This window comes from Sturnus vulgaris, chromosome 3 (genome assembly GCF_052056855.1).
Source record: "Sturnus vulgaris isolate bStuVul1 chromosome 3, bStuVul1.hap1, whole genome shotgun sequence".
Taxonomy (NCBI): domain Eukaryota; kingdom Metazoa; phylum Chordata; class Aves; order Passeriformes; family Sturnidae; genus Sturnus; species Sturnus vulgaris.
Window position 1 is genome coordinate 17,803,635 of NC_142245.1, and position 26,083 is coordinate 17,829,717.

The 26,083-nt window shown below is 42.3% G+C and overlaps 1 protein-coding gene across 2 annotated transcripts in view; it reads right to left on the bottom strand.

Annotated features, from left to right (window-relative positions):
- COQ8A (coenzyme Q8A) overlaps positions 1-26,083 on the bottom strand; it is a 42,829-nt gene that overhangs the window by 14,521 nt on the left and 2,225 nt on the right. For both annotated transcript variants that reach the window (XM_014877387.2, XM_088161105.1), the window contains exons 2-5: positions 16,614-16,808; positions 13,997-14,407; positions 12,971-13,037; positions 5,219-5,293 (exon numbers count right to left, since the gene is read on the bottom strand). In XM_014877387.2, coding sequence (XP_014732873.1) covers positions 5,219-5,293; positions 12,971-13,037; positions 13,997-14,407; positions 16,614-16,790 — 730 coding nt within the window. In that variant the 5' untranslated portion in view covers positions 16,791-16,808. The remainder of the gene's footprint in view (positions 1-5,218; positions 5,294-12,970; positions 13,038-13,996; positions 14,408-16,613; positions 16,809-26,083) is intronic.

Below are 26,083 nucleotides of genomic sequence, written 5' to 3' on the forward strand. Positions count from 1 at the left end.
CTGGTAGCTCTCAGGAAGGTACACAGAGGGACTTAGACTGGCCACGGGTACAGGAGAGATAACAGACAGACTGAAGTAGCTGCTGTCTAAACTCTGGTAGCTCCCACTACTTGGTACTATTTTTTTCAGGTGCCAAGCATCTTACTGATCTGACAAACACCCTTCAGGCCATGCAAGCAGCTGGACTGCTTACAGACCTTCCCTGCAGAAGTGATTCCACAGAACTCTCCACTGGCAGAACACATTGCCCTTCATCTCCCCTCTTTCTTTCATCTGTTTTGTAGATAGCAGCAAGATGACACTGCCATCTCTCTCTACAAATCCCTGTCCTAAATCAAGAATGTACAGAAAAAAGAGGAATAAAAACACAGGACAGCCATCCTGCTCTTGAGAGCAAGGCACAGAAAAGCAGGACAGGTCCAGAATTCACCATTTTCAGCACACTGCAATTCTTGGAGCACATTTTGCTCTGGATAATGGATGTAAGGAGACTTAGAGACTGAATAGGTAGAGCGACCCAGGGCAGAAGAATCTGGCCTTGCACACTTGAAAAGCTGTCTCTCAAGTGTCCTATCAGGAAAACTGTCTTAGCAATGATGAGGCAAATCCCTGTATGAGATGATACATAGGACCTAGGGAAAGCACTGAATCAAAATTTTCCTTCACACCATTGCACACAAAAACATGCTCATTTGAGTCAGCAGCAGAATAAAGGGGTTAGTTAATGATTAAAGCCACATCGAGAAGTCAGTGAACCCTGACAATTTTAACTCTTATCAGAGAAAGAGCCAAACACAGGCAGTCCCAAATCCTCTTCTGCAGGCTTCTCATTAAAGTCAAGCCTCTAGGGGCAATGCCTGATCACCAGGGAGCCCAACAGCATGGGAGCAGCTCTTGCTCATGTACTTTGCTGCAAGTGTGCATGAACAAGAAGGTGACCTGGAAGCAAGAGTGAAAAGCAGTACTATATCAATGGCAAGCAGAGAGAAAACAGACACAGGCTTCCAAAGCTGGGTGGAAAGGGAGTGGGGATAAAACCCACCACAAGTTCATGAAAAAATATGCTAACTTTCAGTGAGTTAACATTTTACCCAAAGAAAGCTGGCACCTTTTTTGGTGCCTTACATTATTTCCTCCCCATCTTCAGATCACAAAGCTGGTTTCATCTATTTCACCAGGGAAAGAAAAAAGGGCAAATAGAAGTCACACACAGGCTGTGGCAACACGGATACCTCAGCAATTAAGGCTCCTGCAGCCACAGTGCCTGGGCTGTGAGTTCTTCCACAGAACAGGCAGACACCCTCACTAGTGCTTGACCCACCTTTTTTTTTTTTTCCTTTCCAAATTCAGAATCAGCATGAACCTTTCGAAATCAGTGTGCAACTCACTGCTGCATCACTCCTTTTCCACCTTCTTTGCCACTGTCAAATGGAGGACTGAAGACTAGACTTTGTTTTAGAACCATCTGCCACAGAAACTTTGGGGCAAGGGAATACTCAAGAACATGGCCTAAGCACTTGAGATTGATAATCCAAGGATATTGCACTACTGCCTTTCATAAGAAAATCCCTCTGTGTTCAAATCCAGGCCAAGAGCCAGCCTGTCAGGACTCTGTCCAGCCTGGCATTTGTGCAGTGCCTGAAGAACTGCCCAGGACAGATCATTAATAAGTGACAAAGTTGTCCTTGAACTCAGTCTCTATACTTGTAACAGCAGCTGTTTATTTGGGCACTCTCATTTTAATTCCTGGGAATTTATTCCACTTTCCCATTCCCACCCTGTGTGGGCCTTACACTGTGTTTACATAAAAGTGTGTATTTACATACACACTTTAAACACTGAGGCTGCCATCAAGGTCACCAGTGACAGAGGAGGTTATCAGTCTACCAGGAAAATTCTAACTTGAAATCAAGTCAGTCGTCCTCTTTTTAACAAAACAAGATGAGCCAAACCACTTAAAGATGGCAGCATTAGGGTCTTAAGCACTTAAGAAAAAACAAACCTGCACCTCCTTACAAGGATTTGGCAGCAGAATGAATTTATGTCCAGGACATCAGGCTTGGATGGAAAAGGAATAAATTCACCAACTCTTGCACCAGATGTATTTGTTCTAGGCTAAGTCCCTGAAGAAGTGAATTGTTTATGGAAACAGACATTCCAAAGTAGGGAGCGAAGGGTCCTGTGGCTACTAAACAAAGATGAGGAAGCTGAGCAGGAAAAGACAGATCAGCACTAGCACAACTGCTAGAGAAGGTGCAGGAGAGTAGGAATTTGCAGTCCCTCTGATAACAGCAATGGAAAGAAGAAGTACAAGCTGTGCTATCAGGATCATGAGTAGCTCAGGAGTGTCTGGCTAAGGGCTGGGACTAAAGGACCAGTGTTCCTAACTCCATTTTAAAGGTGTGAAGACACTTTAGTTTGTACTAACTAGGCAAGAGGAGGGCAACCGAGACAAAGCTCTTCCTCATTACTATGGATGCCAAGTGAGAGTGTGAAATTCTTAGGAATGCCTTTGAGCATACACATACATTCTGCTTGTTTAAGTCTGGAGTGCCAGGAAGTTACTATTAATATTGCAGCAGTAGGGACAGAAATTACATCCTCCAGCAGCTTCCCAGGAACAGGACAATATGTCATTCTCAAAAGAGACAGGTCTCAGCCCAAACTCTCAGCCACAAAACCTGGAAACAAATGCCTCGATCTGAAGTCAGGAAAGGGGTGCAGAGATGTTTTTAAAGAAATGTAGTGGTACTTATGTCATGAGATTTCTCCCAAGAACAGCTCAGGCTGGTACTGTCTGAAAAACAGTAAGAAAATGGAACCTTGGACTCATACTGTGTACCTATCCTCTGCTGTCCATTTCTGCAGGAGCAGAGCACATGGAGAGAGCTTTCATTCATGGAGCCTTACCCACCACTCTAAAATACTATGGAAAACACATCCAAGAACCTTAGCTAGAGGCTATAGCTGAGTCACCTGGAAACCTTCCTGTATCTTTGGCCTGAAGAGTACAAAGGCTGGAAGTCTTTCACTTTTGCCTAACCCCCACACTTGCTGCTTTTTGCCCATTCTCAGTTTCACTATTACTCTCCTTTACAGCACAACCACTGCTCCAAGATCTTATCTAAGCAGACCTGACAGCAAGAGGGAAAGCAACAAGGAAAGACAAACAAACATCTAAAAATAAAAGCCAGGTCATTTCCTAATTCCCTGTCTAACACTGAAGTTGGCAGTTCTCATTGCCTTATTTTTTAATCAAGGTTTGTTCAAGAAAATCACTCTTCCAAAGCAGGATTCAAGACTGTAGAGCAGACTTCTGACTGAGAAAAATAGTAATTTCCTTATCAAGAAGATAAGAGTTTAAAGGGGCAATTGCTTTATTGCAAGAAGAAACTGTCTTCTGCCCTTGAAATTAAAAAAAAGTAATCCTTCTCATGCTGTAAGAGCGAGATTATGTTGAGAAAGTTCATGTTACTCCCTCAAACTTCACAGCCCTGCAAGCTCATGTTTTTATTTAGGGTGTACCCAGTTAGAAAAACCCTGGCAAGCAGAGAAATACCAACAGCTGTGCAATTCCACCTCTGTTAAAAGCAACACAAATCATCAGCTTCCAACAGGTATCAACAACCTGTCAAACATCCCAAGTGCTGAAAGCAAAAAGCCTTCAAGGATCCTCTACAGGATGAGCTGTGTTTGCCCGAGTGCATGTTTTTAAATCAAAGCAAAGAAACCCACCCATTCTCAAACACCTCAGGTCTTAGAGAGAAATAAGAACTGTTTGCCAAGGATCCTTTTTCTCTGCTGGGTTGCCCTGTATTGCTGTTAATATTTGCATTTTGGTATTCCAAATAAAAGCAGAGTCCTGTTTGTCCACAACCCCTGCCTCCCACTAATGGGAATGTGCTTCATATCTTGAACTGTTGTTTTATGGTTTGGAAGTTTCTTTCAGTTGGGATTTTTTGGTTCAGTTGCTTTGTTTTTTTAGTGTTTTCCCCCTGCAAATTTCTTCATTTTTCAGTCACTCCAGTACCTCCTGAAACAGAGGTTCAGTTTCCATCCTTCTTCCACCCTCAAAGATGACCAGGGTGAAGAACAGAAACTGGCTTTGTAGTAGAATACCACCAGCCACAGAGCAGAATTACAAACACTCAGCAGTTGTCATTACCTGAAAGTAATGCTTCTGAACCAGGAACAATTTGACTTCATTTTTACTTCTAGCTACAAGTACTTCAACCTTTCATCAGCTCCCTCCAGTCACTGGAAGTAACCTAAACACACAACCATACCAGCCAAACCAGAGAGACCAGCTGAAGACCAAACAGCCCGCAGGAAACTGTAACAGACCTTGACATTTTGCAATATCTCACCAAAGCTTTTCCAGGATAACAAACAAGTGAATGGAACCATAAACTTCAGAGTAATCTCATGCTTTCTGGAGAAGAACACCTGAATTTTCTATGCCCTAAACTATTCATCCACACACCTCCCACAATGTTTTACCAACAGATATGCTTAGAAGAAAGCCACCATGACATGATCAGGTACAACTTAGGAACATTTTACCTCCAACTTTAAATATGCTGGAAAGGAAAGAGGATCAGGTCAATTTGCACAGCACAGCACAGCCTTTTGCATGTTATAAGAATCCTTTAGAAGGCAGCAAAAGACAAATATTGGAAATAGATGATTTCCATTAACAGAAGCATGAAGTGCTTTGTCTCTCTTACAAGAGAGCAGCCATCCTCCAAGTTCCTCCTAGGCAGAATATCCTTGAATTTCAAACAGATGGCAACCACTAAAAAAATTTTCAGACACAGGCTCATCTAAAGTTTCTGTACTGATAGAAATGCATGGTTTCACTGAACAGTTTAAAAAGAATTGTTAAGACAATCCAAGAATGGGCACAGGGATAATATTCAACCTCAGTGCTGGCTATGGGAAAGTAAAGCTGTGCAAATTGTGCTGGCACAAATACATTCTCTGGAATATTCCTCTGACCTCTGTCTATGTAGTGAGGCTGTGGTCTACTGAGATGGGAGAAGAGCCAAGAGATGAAGAGTAATAATGAAAATAAAAAAACTACCCATATCCCCTACTATTCTGTCCCACTACCCAGCCTTCAAAAGAATACAAATCTGGCAAATGTAGGTAAACTATGTCTGGGGATAAAATAAAGAGGAGGAAGAAAAGAAAATGGAAGGACATTGAAAGATCTTACCACTGCGTTCCTCAGGCCTAAGGCTCTTCTTCGCCACTTCTGCCAGCGCCCCAATGCCAAGACCAACAGCTAGCCCTTTAAAATAAGAAGAAAAAGACTCAAGTCAGAATGAAAAAAACCTTCTAAGCCACATACAGAGGCATTTTTAGTAACTAACTTTAAGCCATACATTCAAATGCACTATTGCTCTATTAGAACATCCCGGCTTTTGCAATGGAGGCATCTTCACTCGACAGTGAAGAGTTTTCTCCTTCAGCTCAGCATGCCAGCTAGGAATCACAGGCTGGGCTAGTCTGGGACATCTGGCTTCTATAAAGCATGTCACAAGTGTTACTCAGGGCTTTGTGCTCTGGCTAATGTCCTGCTGTAGAATCAAATCATGGAGTTTTAAAAAAGGGGAAAAAAAAAGCCAAAACTCTCACAAACATGGTTCTCAAAGTACAATTCTCAAGAAGGAACAGAATCCCTCTCACTCCCCACTATGCCACAATAGCAGGAGGAAAAGCCGTATTTAGGATGAAGCAAGTGCCAATAGAGTGCAAAGTTTTGCAACCCTGCTGTCTAAGCATTAGGTTTAATTGCTCTCATTAGCTGCCTCTTCCTTCCATGTGCTCATTTACTGTGATGAACAGAAACACGTTTTTCCCTGAGGCTCACCTTATACCAGCAGTGTTGCAACCTGCAGTCCCAAGGAGCTGGGCTGGGCAGTAATCCCACATAGCAACAGTAAGAGCAGGAGACAAAGCACCAGCACTCCACATGCACTATCACCCTGACAAGCAGTGAATTCCAGGGTGCTGTTTGACAGCCACAGGTTAAGCTACGACTACAAAAGCAGCATTATCTGCCTGTGCTAACCAGAGCAAAGGCGCCGAAGATTAAATGAGGCACAGATCTAATCATGCAGCAGTTTGTACTGCCAAAGGTCTCATTGCCTTCCCAATACTAAAATATTTATTTTTCTGGATAAGAAATGACATGGGCAACCAGAACAGATAGTGCAGCTCCACATCTCCTCAGCAGTGGTGCATCCCACTGTGCTGTGCTCCCACACTGCTGATAGTACTGGGTGCACCTGCTTTCCAGGCACCCCAAGCCCTCCTCAAGGCACTACTGGAAAACTTCCCAGGTAAAACAACCGTGGAACAAAGTTCAGCACAATGAAGGAAGCAGAGCTGTCCAGCACATGACATTTTGCACGTGGGCAGGAAGAACCACATGTACAAGTTTTGCAGACTCAAGCGAGAAAGTCTGGCCACAAACAAGGTGACCCTCATCTTGCACTGGAGCTTTTCCTCTCTCCCATCAGGCAATTAGAACCCTCCCTCTCCCAATACAATTTTAGGCTTGCATAGTTTGTCTGCTTCACAAACAGCTCCACTTTCGTACAGACTACATGCACTGGGGCCAGAGAATCCTGCACAAGCTGAAGCACAGGGGGCATCAGTGACATTACAAGGTGGTTGGGGTCTGGATTTTTGGGGGATGGTTTTTATTTGAGATATGGGGCTTTTTAATTTTTTTCTATATTTTCTGAAAGGTTTTCTATGGAGTTGCACTGAGGGAAGTCTGATATTAGTAACTCACTTGTGCAGATCCTTCAATTGTGCCAAACCATGCATCACCAATGAGCAAGTGTAAATCCAGAGATTTTTATTAGCTAAACAAAGCAAAAAAAATATCTCTGGGCTTCATAGAAAACAAGCAAATAGGCTTTTCAAATGCAGTATAAACAACACCTACTAAAATGCTGAAACACCATCATTTCCAATCAGATCCCACATGCAAGACAGTAACTTGGAGCAGGCAGTACCAAGTCAGACAGGAAGCCAACAGAGACATATGTCATCAACAAGATGTGATTTTTTTCTAGACTAAATATCACTCACAAAACATTTCTGTTGGCCTTGATACCACTTTCACTACCTCCAAAACAATGCTCCCCACCATAAATCAGCTTAATCATTATCAGAGCTAGACTGGCAGTAATTGGCTTCAAATTAAAACATCACATTGTCTTCTAAAGGCTCTATGTACAATGTTTAAAATTTAAAATTACCAGATTTACTGCCTGGACATAAAATAAAACATATCTGAAGTTTCTAATCTCTTCATCATTAAGACAAAAACCACTTCTAAGGTAAATGAAAGACTAGGAACCAGATTCTACTCTGTCTTCCAGAATAAAGCTGGACAGGTTACAGAACTTGTTTAAAAGCAGCTTGGGTTTACATCAGTGTGGGCAAGAACAGACTACAAATGAATGTGTTTTGCATCTTCCCTCTCATGGATGTGCACAGCTGACCATCTGCACTAATGCTGTAGACTGCACTACAAAAAGAGCTTTTTCAATAGGTGCTCTTACAGTTTCCTCACTGCTCCACTCTATCCAATTTCCAAAAACATGAACTCCAATCACCAGTCAACAGTTTTAAATAAACTAAAATCAGGCAAAACCAAGACCACGGTTAAACAGCTGCAAAGCTTTAAAGATCTGAAGTTTAAACAAAGGCTTCAAGCTTCTTTAAACTATAATCACAGTGTTTGCTGCTGCTTAGCAGTCTAGCTTGCAGAAAAGGAGGATGTGAGGGTGGATATTTAGGTGTTTGCCTTCCCAAGTAACCCATACACATGCTGAGGTCCTGCTTCCTAGGAGGTACCTGGACTTCTGTCTGCCAGTAGGGAGTCATGAATGAACTCTTCTTGCTGCTTTGCTTGAACACGGAGCTTTCTTTGCTTGCCCTCTTAAACTGTCTTTATCTCAGCTCCCAACTTCTCCCTTTTGCTCTTTCCTATTCCTTCCTGCAGTGGGAGGAAACGAGTAAGCAGCTACAAGGGGCTTCGCTGCTGCTGTTCACTGTTACCAGGAACAAGTCACCCCTCCAAAGAACCTGCAGTGCTACAAAAGCATTCCCCTCCTTTGGGCCACTCATGTACTTGCACAGGTCACTCTGGATGCCCTTCACTTTCCTTGTCTGCAAGATGTGTATTTCCTCCAAGATCAATCATTTTAGGACAGTTCTCAGCATTGCTCAACAGACATTCAGCACCTTGAAAAAATAATATCCTTAAGTACCTCTTTAAAGTCATTCTCCTGCATTTTGCACTTCATACAGATTATTTCAGCCTTGGAAAATGCCACTTGGTTCTATACCAACAGAATGGATCTTAGAATATTTTCCAGGCATCTGCAGTATCTGGTACACTTCAAACCAAGCCTATCAAGAGATGATCTGGAACCAGTTTTGTTCAGGATAAAACCTCTTGCTCAGCAACTGACACAACAAAACAAACAGGAGCTGAATGGGCTGTTATCACTCTGCTCAGCCTGCCAAGGATGGGGAGAGCAAGACCCTCCCCTGGACCAGCCTGTGCCCTGGTTTTGGTCACCACAATCACCACACAGCACACACTGAAAGCTCCTCAGCTGGACAGGGCAGTGAAAAATATAATGAAAGGCTCATGGGTCAAGATAAGGACAGAGAGATCACTCGGCAATCATCATCACAGGCAAACAGACTTGACCTGGGGAAGTTAGTTCAACTTATTACCAATCAAATCAGAGTAAGATGATGAGAAATTAATAGTAAATCATTAAAGACGTTCCTCCTGCTCCTCCCATCTTCCCGAGTTTAACTTTATTCCTGAATTCTCTACCTCCTTCCCCTTCCCAGCAACACAGGGGGAAGGGGATGGTGGCTACAGTCAGTCCACCACAAGTTGTTTCTGCTGCTCCTTCCTCCTCAGGGAGGAGACTCCTCACACTCTTCCCCTGCTCCAGCATGGGGTTGCTCCCACAGGAGACAATTCTCCACAAATTTCTCCAGTATGAGTCCTTTCCATGGGCTGCAGTTCTTCATAAACTGCCCACAGGGTGCAATCCTTCAGGCTGCTCCAGCATGGCCCCACTGCAGGGTCACAAATCCTGCCAGCAAACCTGCTCCAGTAGGGACTTCACAGAGCTTTCTTCAAGCATCCATCTCTTCCACTGTGGACTCTTCCACAGGCTGCAGGTGCACAGCTGCCTCACCAGGGCCTTCAGCACAGGCTGCCAGAGAATCTCAGCTTCAGCATCTGGAGCACCTTCTCCACCTCCTTCCCTGACCTTGGTGTCTGTAGGGCTGCTTCTCTCACTCCACTCTCCAGCTGCAATTGTGCAGGTTTTTTCCCCTTCTTAACTCTTATCCCAGAGGTGCTGTCACCATCACTGATGGACTTGGCTTGGATCCATCTTGCAATCAGACACAGGAGAAGCTTCTGGCAGCTTCTGACAGAAGCCACCCTGCAGCCAATCCCTTGACAAGCAAACCCAATACACTCACTTGCCACTCGTGACATTCTGAATCCTGCAGCTATCAGGCCTGTACATACTTTATTAACATACCTCAACAGACTAGGTTTCTGCTTTTTTTGTTTCCAAAATTGTTAAAATCACATTAAATCTAGCCTTCACCACAAGCTTCCTGAATTTTCTTTATTGCAAAAGAATCTTATTATATCATTAAAATAATAAACTTAGAAACCAGGAATGTAATTAAGGGAGACAGAACAGCTTAGAAAAGTCAAATAAGGCAAGGAAGGGAGAATGGAAATTAAAAAAAGATCAAGAACTGAATAGGTGGAACTGATGATCTATCAGGCTATAAAACAAGCATGAGAACAAGAAAACTGCAGAAAAATCTGTTTTGTTAATTGCAATCCTGGGAAGAACAAATAAACAAAAGTCAAGAATGCTATTTAGTACTATAAATACACCTACCACCAGTCACTCCAGCTGCTGCAAGAAGCATTCAGAAATACATATAAAGGACTAAAAAGGTCACTAGAGGATTTTGTGCTGATCACCTAGCAGTATTAGCTCAGTATTACATACAAGTGTTGCAAAACATGATGTTCAATCCTTCCAGTAAAATGTTCTTTACCCACAGAAGAGGTGAGAAGCCAGGTAAATTCAGCAGTCCAAGTATTGCCTCCTGTTGCTAACTTGTCCATCACCCACCAGAGTGTCCTAACATCATGGCTGAGACACAGCCATGTTACACTCCCTGTAACACTGGAGGGGACAAAATAAAACATGCAAAGACAGGAGGAAGAATGGGATCATGCCTATAGCAGGGAATTCAGCTATCTGAACCCCAGGAATAGAACTCTGTTTTTGACCTATTCAACATCATTCCATCTTATCCCACCCTAAAACAATACTGTTATAACACAGAACTACAAGGGGAAAGTGGGTTTTGTTAGAGAAAAAGAATCAAATGCTAGTTTGACTGGTGTGGAGATGGTAGGAGAAGAATCCACCTCAACCACTTTATTTCCCGGAATGATTTCTTGGGGTCTTCAAATGAAGATGGCATCCCAAAGCATACAAGAAAATTCCTGAACAACAATTTTACTTGCTTTAAGCTACATTCCCTCACAGAGATGGAGCAGCCTCCTGCCCTTAATTATTTTTAAGGCAATGTAGAAAGCCAAGCAGTAGAGCAGTAAATAATCACCCTCCACCTCTGCCATTCCTTGTTTGATTCTAATCATTTGAATATCCTACGAAGCAAGGACATAGTTGGCTTACTAATATTCCACAGGTTAACAGTGATATTTCCTGCAATATTTCTTCAACCTCCCCCATCCAACCTGGCCTTGAACACTTCCAGAGATAGGACATCCCCAGCTTCTCTGGGCAGGCTGTGCCAGTGCCTCACCATCCTCTGAATAAAAGATTTCTTCCTAACAACTAATCTAAGCCTGCCCTCTGTCAGTTTAAAGCCATTATCCCTCATCCTATTACCACAGGCCCTTGTAAAAAGTCCCCAAATATTACCAAGGGATATCTAAAAACTGAAATAAACTACATATAGACCACATCTGTTGTTTGCTAAGCCACTGTACTGACAGTACTGTTTCTCTCGGCTGTTGCAAATTAAAATTCAGAGGGAAAGATAAGCAATGAATGCTAACGCTATTGCAGAGACCAGAGAATCTGAACAATTTTTGCAGAAGAATTTTCCCCCAGAAGCCCTCTAAAAGCAAGCAGTCTGCCTTACCAGCCATTTTAATCATATAAAGAAGACAACTGAAGGAGAGTTGCAAGACCAAAAAAAAAAAAAAAAGACACACAGATGTCTGGTGATGCTGCTTATAAACAATCTCTTTCATTCCTACTCTGTCTTCGTGGTTTTGGTCTGATGGGGCTATTTGTTTTGGTTTTTACCTTGAGGTTAGGAAAAGACAGGTTATACTTCCCCTAGAAGCATGAGTTAGCCTTCCCTCACACAACAGCCTTGGGTGCCAAAAGCTGGAAAATAAAGCAACAGCACTGGAACCCAAAGTTCACAGAAAATTTGGTCATCTGCCACTTCACATCCACCAGCTGTCAGCAAGCAGCAACTGATGACCTCGGAAGATGGCAGATAAAAGTGCTGTGATACTTCTTGTAACATTAAAGGCTACATTAGAATGGAGATCTGTGTGCTACTAGAGCTTAAGAACATAGTCAAGTGAGTTTTAAAGTTATGTCTTGTTACTCCAAAAAGTAGATCATGAACCCTGCTTCCCCTTAAGGAATACTAAGCATGCTGTGAAGCCAGAGTGCCTGCAGTAGACTAGAGGGTTAAAGAGATCTGACAAGCGTGAAAAACTTATCACAAAATTCACTTGCTGTTTATTCCTCCACTGCATAGGATCAGCCCCTGCCCCAGCTCCTCCTAGTGTGTGTATTAGTCCGACAAAAGGACACACAGAGAAAGAATAATTTTTTTTAAATAAAATAGTTGACTTTAATTACATTTGACAGGTTGTTTTTCTTTCTTCTGGGATCTGTAACACAAGCATATCTACTTTGTATGTGTGCTTCTCTATCAAATTTTGTGGAAGAGAATCACAAGAGCTACAAGAGAGACTGTTCACAACCTAGATAGGACACTATCATCTCAAAACAGTACAGTTACAAAAAACCCTACCACAGCCTATTACCTAAGTAGCACTAGCTGTGTTCATCTCTCCACCTGCAATACTGTGATCCCTTTTTCCTCAGGAACATGTTAAGTCCTTTGCTGGCTTTGGATACAAGACATTAAATAAGCATCATCTGTCAATACTACTTAAGATGTTTAGCTGCTTTTTGATATAGTAAGTCCCATTCTGCATGTAAAATTCATTTCGTTTCAGCTAGCTTGATCTTACAAGCCCAGAATTTACATCTTTCCTGGGAAAAATGGTCTACAATCAATGGCTAAGTAAATCAAACCTTGACTATTATCATCTCCCCGTACTCAAAAAGGAAAACCAGGAGGATATGTTTTATATTTAAACACTGTTCAGAGAAGTAGCAAGGGTAAGGTTGGGAAAAGATTACTTAGCAGCTGCTCCAGCTGTCTCTGCTTGACAGTAACAGCACACTGTAAGAACTGGGAGAGCTTCCTCAAAGTGCAATCACATGTGCAGGACCAGGGTATTTGCAAAGGCTGGGGAACAACCTGCACCTCAGTCTCCCACTAGAACAGCACAGCCCACCTGGTTTGTGTCACCATGAAGATGTACAGCTCTACTATGCACTCCCAAATCATCTGCCCCAAACTCTTACGGGCAAAGAAAAAGCTCACATCGAGCTCTGAGCTAACCAAGCTGTTGTGGGAAAGCACTTTCCTATGAGCAAGCTGAAGTGGCAGATGGAACCAGCCGGTGCTGCAGAGCAGGAGCCCTGTCACAGCCAGCACTGCCAGTGCCACGGCAAACACGGCAGTGCAAACTGACCTCCGAAGTTGGCGAGTCGGCCAATCCTGGTGACAGGAACCTTCCTCTCCCGGGCACGCTCACTGAGCTGCAGGGGACAGAGAGGGGAAAAACAAAACAAGAAATCCACAAATTAACTGGGCACATGGTCAGACACCTGAAAAGTCAGAGCACAAGCTAGAGCACCTGAACAACACCATGCTGCAGAAAGCTTTCCTTGAACTCGAGCTTTGTATCTATTGGGAGATTTTCAATGGAATATAGAGCAGAACAGACACATGAACTGAAACACACTGAGCAGAGGAAAGGACAGGAGGGTGGGAAAAATAGAAGAGCTGATAACCATGTCTGGAAACCCCATTTTCAATTTCAACTCAGCAACCCTTGTATTTTGAACTTGGAGAAGCTGCACAATGCTAACCCAAACTCCCTTCCACACATGGAATTAGAACTCATGGAGGGTCATCAGATTCACAGAACTGTAGACAGTTCCTCCACACACAACAGCAGGAGCAGCTAAGTATACAGTTTCATCAAATATCCTGAATGAGCCCACAGTGGGATCTGATACTGGATGTGGGGAAGGAGCACAAGGATCAGAGCAGGTGACAAGTATTTGCACTTGTGAGCTCTGCACTCTCACACAGGGGCACAAAGCACTAAAGCAATAATTGTGAGCTATGCTACTCTCTAATCTACTTATGCTCAGGGCAGCATTGCCTCCACCTCTACAACTGTGGCTTCCTGTGTGGCATCTTGCAGTCTCCACTGTGAGGATCTTAGGTCCAATTCTAAACCTATGTACACTTTTTAAACATCCTCTCACATCAGATTATCTGATATAGAGGAAGCAAGTGTGAAAAGAGACTGAAAAGCTATCGACAGAACAAATATCACAGGGTTAATGGTCACTGACATTTCCCTCTTTTGCCTCCACAAAAGGAAATAGTGGAAAAGGAAGAAATGAGAGAAGCATAGGAGAAGATGAGTAAGGGCAATTTAGTACAGACACCACAGTACTGAGAATTCCTAATTAAAACCACATACCATCTGTTTGTAGGGTTTCTGCCCTGAACCTGCTTTGGCCTGTCTGGCTTTATCAATATCTTCAGCAGTTAATCCACCAACAGAGGAATGGTCTTGGTGAAAAGCTCTATTTTGTCCAAAGGCAGTAGCAAAAGGATTTCCAGGGTCCCTTATGCCTCCAAATAACCTTGCATCCATTTTGGGAGGGAAAGGCTTCTGACCCATGCCAGAATCTCCAGTCTCATGAACATTTCTAAAAGGTCCATTTGTTGTGTAGGAGTAAGCAGGGCCTTCAGCGCTGTGTTCCTCAGGCTTGCCAGGGGCAGTGGAGAAGTCCATTGGAGCATCTGATGGCTCTCGGGCTGAGAAGTCATAGTCTTTCCCAAAATCCTCACCAAGGTCAGTAAAGTTCTCCTGCTGTTTGCCTAGTTCCTGCAAACAATAATTGAAATACTTTAAGAAAAGATCGTAAACCTTGCTCCCTACCTACCCATGGTCCTCAGAGATGAGCATGCAGCTAGGTGTCATGTCTCTACAGTAAGGAATTATAGAGACTTAGAGACTCTGGCACTGCAGACATTCACAGTAAGAGACAAAAAAGAAAGGAAGAGACACTGAGGATGCCTGGAATCTCTGGCAGCCTTTTAACTCCACTGATGGGACAAATCCTTTAACAGTTTCTCAAATATCCATAACTGGAGACACCTTGTTTTTACATACACTGCCAGAAAGGGTCACTAAATATGGAGTTCACTAGAAGCAATGCACTGCTCAGAAACAACAGGTGATGGGAGATGCAATACCACATAAGAATAACATTGTTTTCCCTCCTCCCATCCTGTTTTCAGTCACACAACATGAGCACTTCCAAGCCCAAAGCCACCTGAAGCAGTACCAGATACCTAGTTACAGGCAGAGTAAGTTCAGCCTTTCACAGCCAGGACACTACCAACTGCAAAACACATTCCATTATTCAACCACTAAACTATGTGTTGTCATCCCAAAATAAATAAAATTCTGTGCCTGGAGCAAGGATAACAGCATCAGGCAGAGCAACACTCTAGACAAGCTTCTGACACTTTTCTGTCCTAACCTTGCAAAAGCTGCCCTACGAAGTCCAGATATTCCTTAACACTTTTCAGTCAAAAATAAATACAGAAATAAAAATCAACAGCAGAGCATTATCTCCTGTTCATTTATTCCTTTACATATTCTAGTTACCTATCTCAGACATAAAATAAATGATGACTATTACAGACAATCAACAGGATTTAAAATCCTGCTGCGGTCAGGCAAGCAGGCAGCATATTTCAGGCTCTTTCCTAAACACTAATTAAATTTCCCTTCCTTAGAGAAGAAAACAGAACATGCTCTTTCCTGTTATTCAGCAGGTCTCATGCTATTCTGAACCTCAACATCACAGCGGGGGAGGAGAAAAAAAATGTTTACACATGGGGACTGTGACCCACAATACTTACCAAGCAAGAAAGCCACTTTACTTCCATATTTAAATTTTTAGAAACATGCCAGACAGCTAAAACCCTATCAATTAATGTAAAAGATCTTCCTCTCTTCAAAACAGAAAATTCTGTGCATTTAGATTTCTTACTGAGCCCTGCTTTGGCAGCAGCTTCTCTTGCAACCTATTTGCAGAAAGCAGGGCAAGTATTCTGCAGTTGTGCTCATTGGGCTTCTCTTGTGCAGAGAAACATGTGCAGAAACAGAACATCTCTCTCCTCTTCAGTGCAAGAGGAGGACAATGACAAGACAAAGCAGTATCCCCATAAACACACAAGTTAGTTGTACTGCAAGCTTAAACAGAACCAAGAAAACACAGGCCCAGATTCTAGGACTGAAGCTATAGATTGCCATGATAGTCTAAGCCCATTGCAGAAAAAGCTTCAAAATTTCATTCATTAGTTTCTGCTTCAAAAATGATCATCTGAGCTACATACTCTTTCTAAAGGATCATGTGAGAGAAGTACCACAGATAAGCCCCTTGCTTTCAAAAGATGGCAGCACAGCAGATGTGAAGCTCTTATGAATCTATCCCCATTTCTGATGAGAGAAGTTACTGTCTGGCTTTCCTTATGTTCCTCATTTGAAAGCCAGTTCCAAAAATCCAGCCTGGGCTGTAAGTGGTGAACATGAAAACACCTGACCCTGAGCCACTCTAAAAAATATCACATGCAGCAATTCTGCCAAGAAAGGAAGCAGCACTGAAGTAAATCCAATGCACTCTAAAAGGGCTCCTTCATCCAATGCACTCTAGAAGAGGTAAATCAATGCTCAAAGTTTAAAGGAGACTCTAAATAGCAAAGCTGCTGACGAGTCTTCGCAAGAGCTTGATCTTTGACAAGATGAGATGAACAGAGCACTTTTCTTATTCAGCATGTCTTAAACACTCAGTAATGAAAACATTAGCATTTCCCTCCCATTCCTGTCCAAGCACCTTCCACACACCACAGATTACAAATAATTCCCAGAGCATTGCAACATTACTACTATTATCAATCCTGCATTTCAGAACTAGGCTCTCATTCAAGATGTGAGTTCCCACTCACACAACAAAACCAAAAAAGCACCTGGAGAAAAAGCAAAACATTAGACTAGACTGTGCACAAAGAGCTTTGCTTACCTGCACCTTCCCCAAGACAGAAGTGAACTGCTCCTCAGCAGTGGCCTGGAGAGTCTTTGCAATGGTGACTGCATCTCCCCCGAGGAGCACCTGCCGAAGCTGTCCTGCTTGGGTTTCCAGGATTGCTTTACTCAGCTTGGTCAAGCCCCTCATGACCATGATGGCATCACCTGCCATGACTGATGTCTTTCTGTGCTGAAAGAGAAAAAGGGAGAGGGAGCAGTGAGACAAGATGTCAAGAACAGTTTGCAACAGTTTCACATCCCCTAAGAGCTGGTAGCACACCCAGGCAAAATCTCTTCCTGCTTTGGCAAGCAGCCACCATAGGAACTTGCCTGCAGATAGCCCAGATAGCACCCAGGCCAGCCTGAGTGCCTCGTTAGCTGATCTTACCAGGAAAAGAGAACTCTCCCTGTTCTTATGAGTTAGGATGACTTTCCAGGACTCCATACAAATATCCAAGTTACCATTGACCAGAGCAAGCAAAAACAGGTAAGTGTCAGAAAACATTGCAAAGACTGTCTTGATTCCTTCCAGATGTTAGAAGTGGATTAAAAACATTAACATTTGACCTTCAATTATTACGGAGCCTTGGAACATGTTCTCAGGTCCTGATAGCACTGATGGAGTTCTCTGTCACATTCCATTCCTGCCCTGGAGCTGTGCCTACTCATTTTACATGGCTGAATTTCTTTACTCCCACACCAATGATTAAGCTTTGTCCATCTTCCAAAGGTAGCCTGCTTCACAGTCTGTTCCATCCCCAACTTGTAGCTCACTCTGTTACTTTTAATTGGAAATTTAAGCATGCTCACAACACCTACCTACCACAGCATTTGCAAAGCGCTGCTCTACAGTGAATTTTTGACTCAGCCCCCTTTCCTTTTCAAGGGGTTCCATCTCAGATTTGTAGCAGCCTGTGCCATTTCAGTGTCTTCCAATACAAACTGGGCACTGCAGGATGCAGGACAGAGTGTGTCTGACGAGTAATTTCATCAAATCATTTGGCTTAGTCTAGAACCAAGCTCAGGCTCAGGACACCAGCTCTCCTACATCACTGTGGGTCACATAAAAGAAATCCAGTGGCTGGGGCACAAAACCATTTTGCAGGGGACATTTTCACCTGCTTGTTTCACTCATCTGCTACACCTTTAAAGCACAGACAGGTTCACAGTTCCAGAAAAGTTGCATGAGAGTTCCATGAGAGCCAGGAGAGTTCCATGGCTCAGCTGCACATGTTCCCAGCTTTACTGATAGAGAAGACAGAGGCATGTAATTGGAACAAGATGTTGACAAAGGTCCAAACTTGCCCATACAGCATTCTCTGTAGTTATTTGGAGAATATAAATGTCCTGACTGCAATAGGTGCAGAGCACTAGTCTAAGGCCACATATTTAAGTTAGTTCCTAGATAGGTACACAGGCATCAATCCATTTCTAGAAGATAACCTGTCAACATGCACATATACTCAACTATAAATGTTAATACACTGATTTAGTACAAGTGGTCCTGAGTGAACAGCACACAAGACATTACACCCAGCTGCACACCACAAGCAACTGGATCCAGTTACCTTCTCAGGAAACACAAGCCCTGTCTGCCAGTCATGTACTAGTCATGAAGGAGAAGAATGGACTGCTAAAGCTAAATTTGTGTACACAAGATTGCTGCAATCACACATGAAATGCATGGACTACTACAGCTGAACTTCAGAGACACATTATTATGCAAATATAGGATAAAGCCCAGTTACTGGGATATTTGTTCAACCACTGTTTTATCACTGATCAAAATCAGGAACAAGCACTGCAGCCAGGAAGTGTTACACTTACATGTGTAAGTTAAAGTGCTTACAATGAATCTGGGCACAATAGGTTAGCTGTAAAATAAAAATCAAGAACACCTGGGTCTTTATTCTGTGGTTCTCATCACAAGACTTATCCATATTCTCCAGACCTCTAAGTGTTACTCCTGCATCTCGGTATTTAATCACTATGATTTGTTTTAACCTTGTGTAATGCACTTTTAAACTGAAAAGTTGCCTGTCAGGTAAGAAAACCTACTCTGTCAACAGGAAGTGTTTTTCTACCCCTACATCTTCACACTGGAAATTTCCACATGGATTTCACTCAAAGCATTTATTTGTAGGCTGTCCCTGCAATTCAGAGCCAGGCAAAGAAACCAGCCAACAACCCAGTACTGTCCCAGCTGAAATGAGACCATTCAAAGGTTGCCACTATTAAGAAATAAGTGCTTTTGTGATTACAAGTATTAGCAGCAAGGAAGGCTTGAGTGCAAAATAAGTTCATTTCCTCCATCCCAAGAAGGGTAACAGAAGGTAAGCCAGTACACATTTGGACAACACACACACAAAAAAATCCACTTTTAATGTGTATTCTTACTAATTACCAGTGGTTAAACTATACACGCCTTTCACCCAAAACCAACCAAAGACCTTGTCACGAAGTGACAGTTATGATATGCTAAAGATGCGTTTTTTAAAATAAATAAATCTCCAAACAAAATTTCAGGGAAGCTAATGCAACCACAAGTAGAAAACATACATTGCACAACAAATTCAACCTTCCATTGCTAAATATATCAACAAGCAAGGAGGGTCTATTGCCCTGCACAGATTTGGCTACAAGACATTGCACTGGGTAAATTTTTACCAATCTCTCTCTGACTTCCATGTTATCAGCCCTACTTCGTCTGCACAGTAGCTATAACCACCTTGGTGCCAGCTAAGTGGTTTGTTAGCTCAGAAGCATCAGCAACACGCTCCTACACAGTGCTGCCAAAGGACAGGCTATTCTAAATAAAATATATGCTAGATAATCAAGAAGGTAAAAAACTGCACACAAAAAAATAACCAAGCATTAAGAAAATTACCTCTTCTTCTTCAATGATAAAGCAATAAGCACAAGCAAGGACAAGAGATAAAAAACTTGAGACAGGAAGCACACACTTCTGACAAGGCTGGTACTGTACCTGACAGCTACACTTGTGTTAATACTCAGCACAGACAGCAGGCAAAGCATTTCTGCCCCGCTAAGTTCTATTCATATTCTACTAAATCAATAAATACAGCATAAGCAAGCTCTATCAGAAGGAGATTTAGGGAGTGGTTCCAAACGGAATTAGTCCAAGTGTACAAAGTCTATATCACACTTGACTCGCTCCCTGAGGATTCTTTATGTAGCGCTAGCAAAGTGGGGCACTGCTAGCAACAGAGCATGGACAAGTCAGTGGTGTCTACACAAGCTGCCAGAGTGCCCCAGCCTGGACTGAAGAGGGCTGACAAGTGCTGATCGTGAGCTCTTGTCCAAAAATAGGCAGGGTCACAGATTTGGCTTAGTAAGCTTCTCACAGTTGAATGAACCCCTGGAAAACCCCCACACCTTCCAGCACAAGGAAGCTCGAGCCAATTCATCCTCGGACACCATGCAAGGTCTGCACAGTGGGCACAGGGGCTTCTACAGGTTAGATGTCACCTGATTCAGAGCCCTGTTGTAACAGCAAAACTAAACCAATGTCTCCTGTGAGCAACAATCCTCAGCCTCGCAGCCCACCATTCTCTAGAGTGACTTGCTGTCAAGTGTTTCCTCCCCTTTTCAACATCCCAGATTATTAGACTGAAAGTTTAAGCAAGTGTAGCGAGACACTCAGCTTATGAGAGGCCAATAACAGAAACCAGCAGCCTTGCTACAAGCAACAGAAGTTATATACTTGTCCCTCTTTAAAAACACATTCTTGCATTCATTCCCTTTCTTTTTCATGTGCTCCTACACACAGATCTGCTTCAGACTCCATGAGCTTTCTTCCAGAAAGTGAAGTCTTACCCAGATATATATGCACATGCATATACACACATATATATATAGGATGGACCAAGTTTAAACACAAGATTTCTAATCATGCAAATAGCAGAAACATTTCTGAAAGTTTTCTATGCATGACAACACAGCCTCTTCCAGTTTATGGGAACTACTACTACTATCAACACTTTGCTAAACACCCAAATACTGTTGAATAATTTAAAAAACAAAATAACACAAAATAACTGAGCAAAGAAAAAACATTGAAAAATCCCCCAAACAAAACCAGAGCAGTTTTACAGCAGCCCATATTCCCCCTCTGAGGTCTGCAGTTTTAGCTGCCTTCTCTATCTTCAACTTTTATTCTAAATAAATGAAAATAAATAATAAAATAACACTAGCTTGGACAGGTAGTCAGGCAGATAATTACATATCACATATGAGGAAGAGAAAACAGCCTCTATATCTTCCCTGTTTCCATTATCCTTTATTACAATCACTGTTATCTTAGTTGTATCTAAACAAGGACTAAAACCCTGGCTTCAGTGTTATAACCACCCACACCATCAAAGCAAGTGTGGCAAGAGTCTACTGAAACAAAAATAATAAACACCACAAACAAGATGCAGAAGGCCAGATACTCAGGACACTGTTCCATGGATATAACTATTATTCATTAAGCTGCTCCGTAACTGTTCTTTTACAGATTTTTTCCATTTCTTTTTATCTTTGTTGCCATACCAACCTTTTCATGTGATCCTTTCATTCATGACCTTTTTCAGTTCTATCACACACCTCCCCACCAGTTCCTTTGATACCAGATTGCCAGGTCCCTGCCTAGATGTATTTTCGTTAGCTGGATTCCTTGGGTTGCAGCTGACCCAAATTTTAACCATGCAGGGCACAAAACCAGCATTTTAAAAGGAAGAAGTTGCCATCATCCTTTTAATCAAACTGAAAATCCACCTTGCTTATCCTTCATTCTTCCCTTCCCTGTAACTCCTATACATTGCAGCTCCAAAGAAATACCTTTAAAGATGTGACCTGTAACAGAAGTAAGGACACCTATATTTGATCCTGCCCCGTGGCTTGCACTCAAACCCCCCCTTAAGCTGAATTCATCAGGTCTCTGAAAGCTGCTTTACAACCACCCCTCCACAAAGCAGTTTGCCAGTGCCATTTGAAACAAACACCTTTGAAGGGCAAGCGGAACTGGTTTGCTCCCTAATCACTGCAAGAGCAGTACACACACTGATAAAAATGGGCTGCTTGGCAGACAAATGCCTCTTTCCACCAAAATTCAGAAGGCTTAGCACTCATTTTTGGTGAATGACAGCTAGTTCAAAACCCACTTTTCCCCATAAATGGCTTGACACACATAAGAGTGAAAAGAATGCTTGGACACTTTAAAAGTAAGCACAGCCTGCTCTATTTTAGGCACAGATATATTTGTGCAAAGTGAATGCTCTGGACCAACAACCCTGTTTACTTCTCTCTGGACAATGTCTGGGGACATGCAATAGCACAGTCACAGCCCACATGCCTGGAATTAACACAGTATCCTTCTACCCACAGATGGAAATAATCTATACAGATCTAGAAATAATTTAGCCACGATTAAGATTTACCACAATTAAGAGAGCACAGGCCTCATTACGGGTCATTTCTGATATGCCCTCACACAGTACACTAATAAATCCTGTCCTGGGCACACACTGTTTGCTGTTACACTGAGGTAGATCCAACTCAGTTGCTGTCATTTTAAGGTCACTGCTCGTTCACTTTTCCCCAAGAATCTGGTCTCTGTCTGCTCCTGAGAATTAAGTCTTTGTAGCTGGGGGCTCAAAATAAAAAAAAAAAAAAAATTTAAAAAAATCCATTAATCTCATTTGCAAGGCAAAAAGTTTTGGGCCATTGGGATGGATTTCAAGGCAACACACAATCTTTGTATTACCTCTGTTACCAATAGGAAAAGGAGAAAGAGTAAGATGACCCAAAAAAAAAAAAAAAAAAAAAAAAAAAAAGGGTTTTATCTTTCTGTTTATGCAGTGGGCAGTGCTTATAAGTGCATTGCGCTGCATCCTCTGAATAGCTCAAAAGCCTTAAGTGTAACTTTAATTTCATGAATAATTCTGATAAATTCTGGATTAATGTTACTTCCCATGCACATAGATCATTCACTCAGCAACAAGGACAATACTATATTAAAATCAAAATGCAGCATGACCTCCAAGCACACAGATTAATATGAGATTCTGGCAGATGCAATATTTGAAGCACATACTTAAGAAACAGAACTAGTACAAGATGAAACCTTGTAGTTTAGGTTTATGGCAAGTTTACATGAAAGCACAGTTCACTAGTTCCAAGTCACCCCATTAGTGGTAACATACAGCATTACTTGAGAAGACAAATCCCCACATTTATATGGAATAACTCTACCTAACAGTATTAATAAAAAGGTTACACTAAAACTCTTCACTCATCAAACCTAAACACTGAGCTTCAAACGAAATCTGAACACTATAAACACCTTCCCCAAGTTTGCAGAGCAGCTTTATTCTCTCAGTCACATCAGCACTTAGAGACCACCAAAGCTCAGCTCCCTCTGATAAACAGTTTTGCACAGGAATCAACAGAGCCCCCCACTGGTCTTTTACTCTGAATTAGAATATAAACAAAGGAGGTTATCAACTTGCAGCTAATTTATTTTTGTTTTTGCATGCACTGTTATGCTACAATTGTTTTTATTGGAAGTTTTGACTTTTCCAAAAGCACACTAAGTCCAATTTAGGAACTGGAAACCGATAAAGTGCTATGCCTCACAAACAAGTGCAGATTCCTTTAGACTCAAACACACCACTACTTAAAGCAAAAGTCTTGAGAAAAATAGCAGTTCTTCCTCTTACACCTATAACTCTCAAAAAGCTCAGGAAAGGAGACTGAAATCACAGTTGTCTACTTTAGAGGGAAGAGAACAGGTGATCTACCCAAACTTACACTGCCTGTCAGGCATGGGGTCAGGAACAGAATCCCAGAGCTGTCCATAGTACACTGATCCTTACAGCACACAGCCTATCCCTAAGAGTCCTCTAAATACCCACCTCTATAGATCAAAGACAAACAAGGATTTATAGCTGGTTTGCTCACCACCTAAACAATATACTGTCAAGAGTCACCATTAAATGCCACACCAGCAGTGGCTTCTAGTCAGAACCTTTCTAAGATCTAGACACAACCTGTAACTGTGCTGTTGCTCAGGTGTGAGAAGGTATTTTATCACCCTTTGTGTACACCAGGACAGACCCTTGCACACCACACCCCGAGTGGATGTTGCCAAGTCCATCAGTGGTGCCCCCACTGGTCTCTCTGGGTGGCAAACACACCCCCTGTGCTGAGAACAAGCCCTCTGTCACCAATGTGAGCAGCAGGCAAACACCACAGCCACTGATCCCACTACTGATCCTGCAGGCATTTGTATCTGTATAGATCTCATGGCTTCCAACCTTGCCCTGAAAGCTGGGGTTAGGTTCCAATTTAGCAACTTACAACATATCCTGGTCTATTCATAGACCCCTGACATACCAGCACCCTGGTATGGGAGCTTCCATTTTTCTGGTTGTGCCAAAACCTCCCTGCAAGAAGTAGAAAATTTGGATTCAAGACGACCATAGGCAAAAAAATACTACTTCAAGAAGACAAACTGATCTCTGTGCTGCAGAGGAACATGGTCTATCAGAACCTACAGCTCCTACATGGCATCTCTGCCACAGACAAGTTATTTCTGCTGGCTCCTGATCCCTACACGTAGAAACTTCTGACACTAGGGTAAATGAGACTAATGAGCTCTATATTTCTTTTACAGCTAAGCCTAACCTGCAAGCTCCCACACTTTATACAGAATCTGTAATCCACAATTGTTTACGCTATGTATAGACTTTATGAAATCACATTCTGAATAATATAAATACATTGCCTTTCCAAACTAGAAAAATCAAAGCTTTTTGCAGCTGATACAGTTGCCTTTAAAAATCCCCAAACTCTCAGACTAAATTCTGAAAGGCCACGCTCCATAAAGCTTTGCTGTGCAATGTAAAATTGTATCAGGCTTACTGATTTCAAAAGGTTCTCTAAAGGAAACACTCAATCCACCTGCAATTTACTGCCCAGTCATTCTCCCTCCCATCTCTTCCCTAATCCCCAACAACTCCGTTGATGAGCACTTCGACCATATCAAATTACGACGAGAATTTAATTCTTCCAAATGGCACAATCCGACAGCAGGAGAGCTGTGACAGTCCAGAACAATACCCCAAGCCCTTGTATAGTTCACTTGTTCAGCAGACCCAGGAAAAAAAACAAGGCATGCAACTGGTTAAAAAGGAGGCATGAGTAGCAATGAAAGGGGCCACATAAAGATCTAATCTACACCGAAAACCAGGACAAACTACAGAGGCAAAATAAACACAGTAGGAGAACTTTGTAAGTGGAAGTTATCTCCTGCACATCACAAAACAGCTCTAGGGCCATACAGAACACAGATCATCTTTCCTGGTGTCTCCACATACAGAATCTACACAGTGTTTAAGAAAAAGACAAAGTCTTATGCAGCTTCCAGAAAAAAACATCAGTTTTTAAACTGTGGATATGCATGCAGACTTGTTTAAGCAGACATATCAACTCACAAAGTTTCTAAAAGCTAGCTGCACAGACTGACAGCTAAGTTTTTCAGAGCAAGTAATGTCATTTTCTATGCTGTGAGAAGCACACAGAACATTTCAGAGACTGGATAGCTGGGAATTCAATGTGCTTTATTTAGCTCTACACCTCTACTGACCGACAAAACACAAAAGCTATTAAAAAGCCATTAAAATCAAGTGCAGAAACACAACTGTACAAAGAACGGACAAAACTCGTGTATCCTGTTATTTCTCGGGTTTTTGTCCCCAGCTCAGATTGATTTAATTTTGCCATCTACTATACAGGGGAAGGAGAGGTGAGAGGAACAAAACAAGTGGCATCTAAAAACTGAGAAGCTAAAGATAAAAAACTGAATGCAAAGATAGGAATGTGCCTATAAAACGAGCTTTCACTGCTGGGTGAGAAGGCAGACAGTGATTGAAACCACGCCCTCAAACTACCGTGCTTCACTGCCAGCTTGCATTTTAGCTCCACATGCAAATAACTAATTTTCTTCTTCAGGTCCTGAAGGAAAGCAGGCACTCGTAGCACAAGGCAGCACTTTCATAAAACAAGCTGAAAGAGAAACTAATCTTCTCCTAAAGCTGCTCTGTTCCAGAATATACAGTTCCTAAAGGGAAAAAGCCTCCTCTTCCAGACTTCTTTCTTTAGCAGTTTTAGAGGGAGAAGATAAAAAGACCTACAACACATTGGAGATGTAATTCCTAAATACTGCTTCAGACTCACTGCCTCCATCCTAGACTGGACTGTTCACCCAGCAGGACAGATTTAAGGAAAAAGAGAAATGCTTATTCATGCACCAAACTAAATCCTGAGATGCACTTGGCAAACCACCTGGATCAAACGATTTATACCACATACTCTGACACACAATATGACAGACCATGAAACACATGCCATCCCTTGCACCCTGGCTAAAACAATGAAGAAAAAAACACATGCAGACAGAAG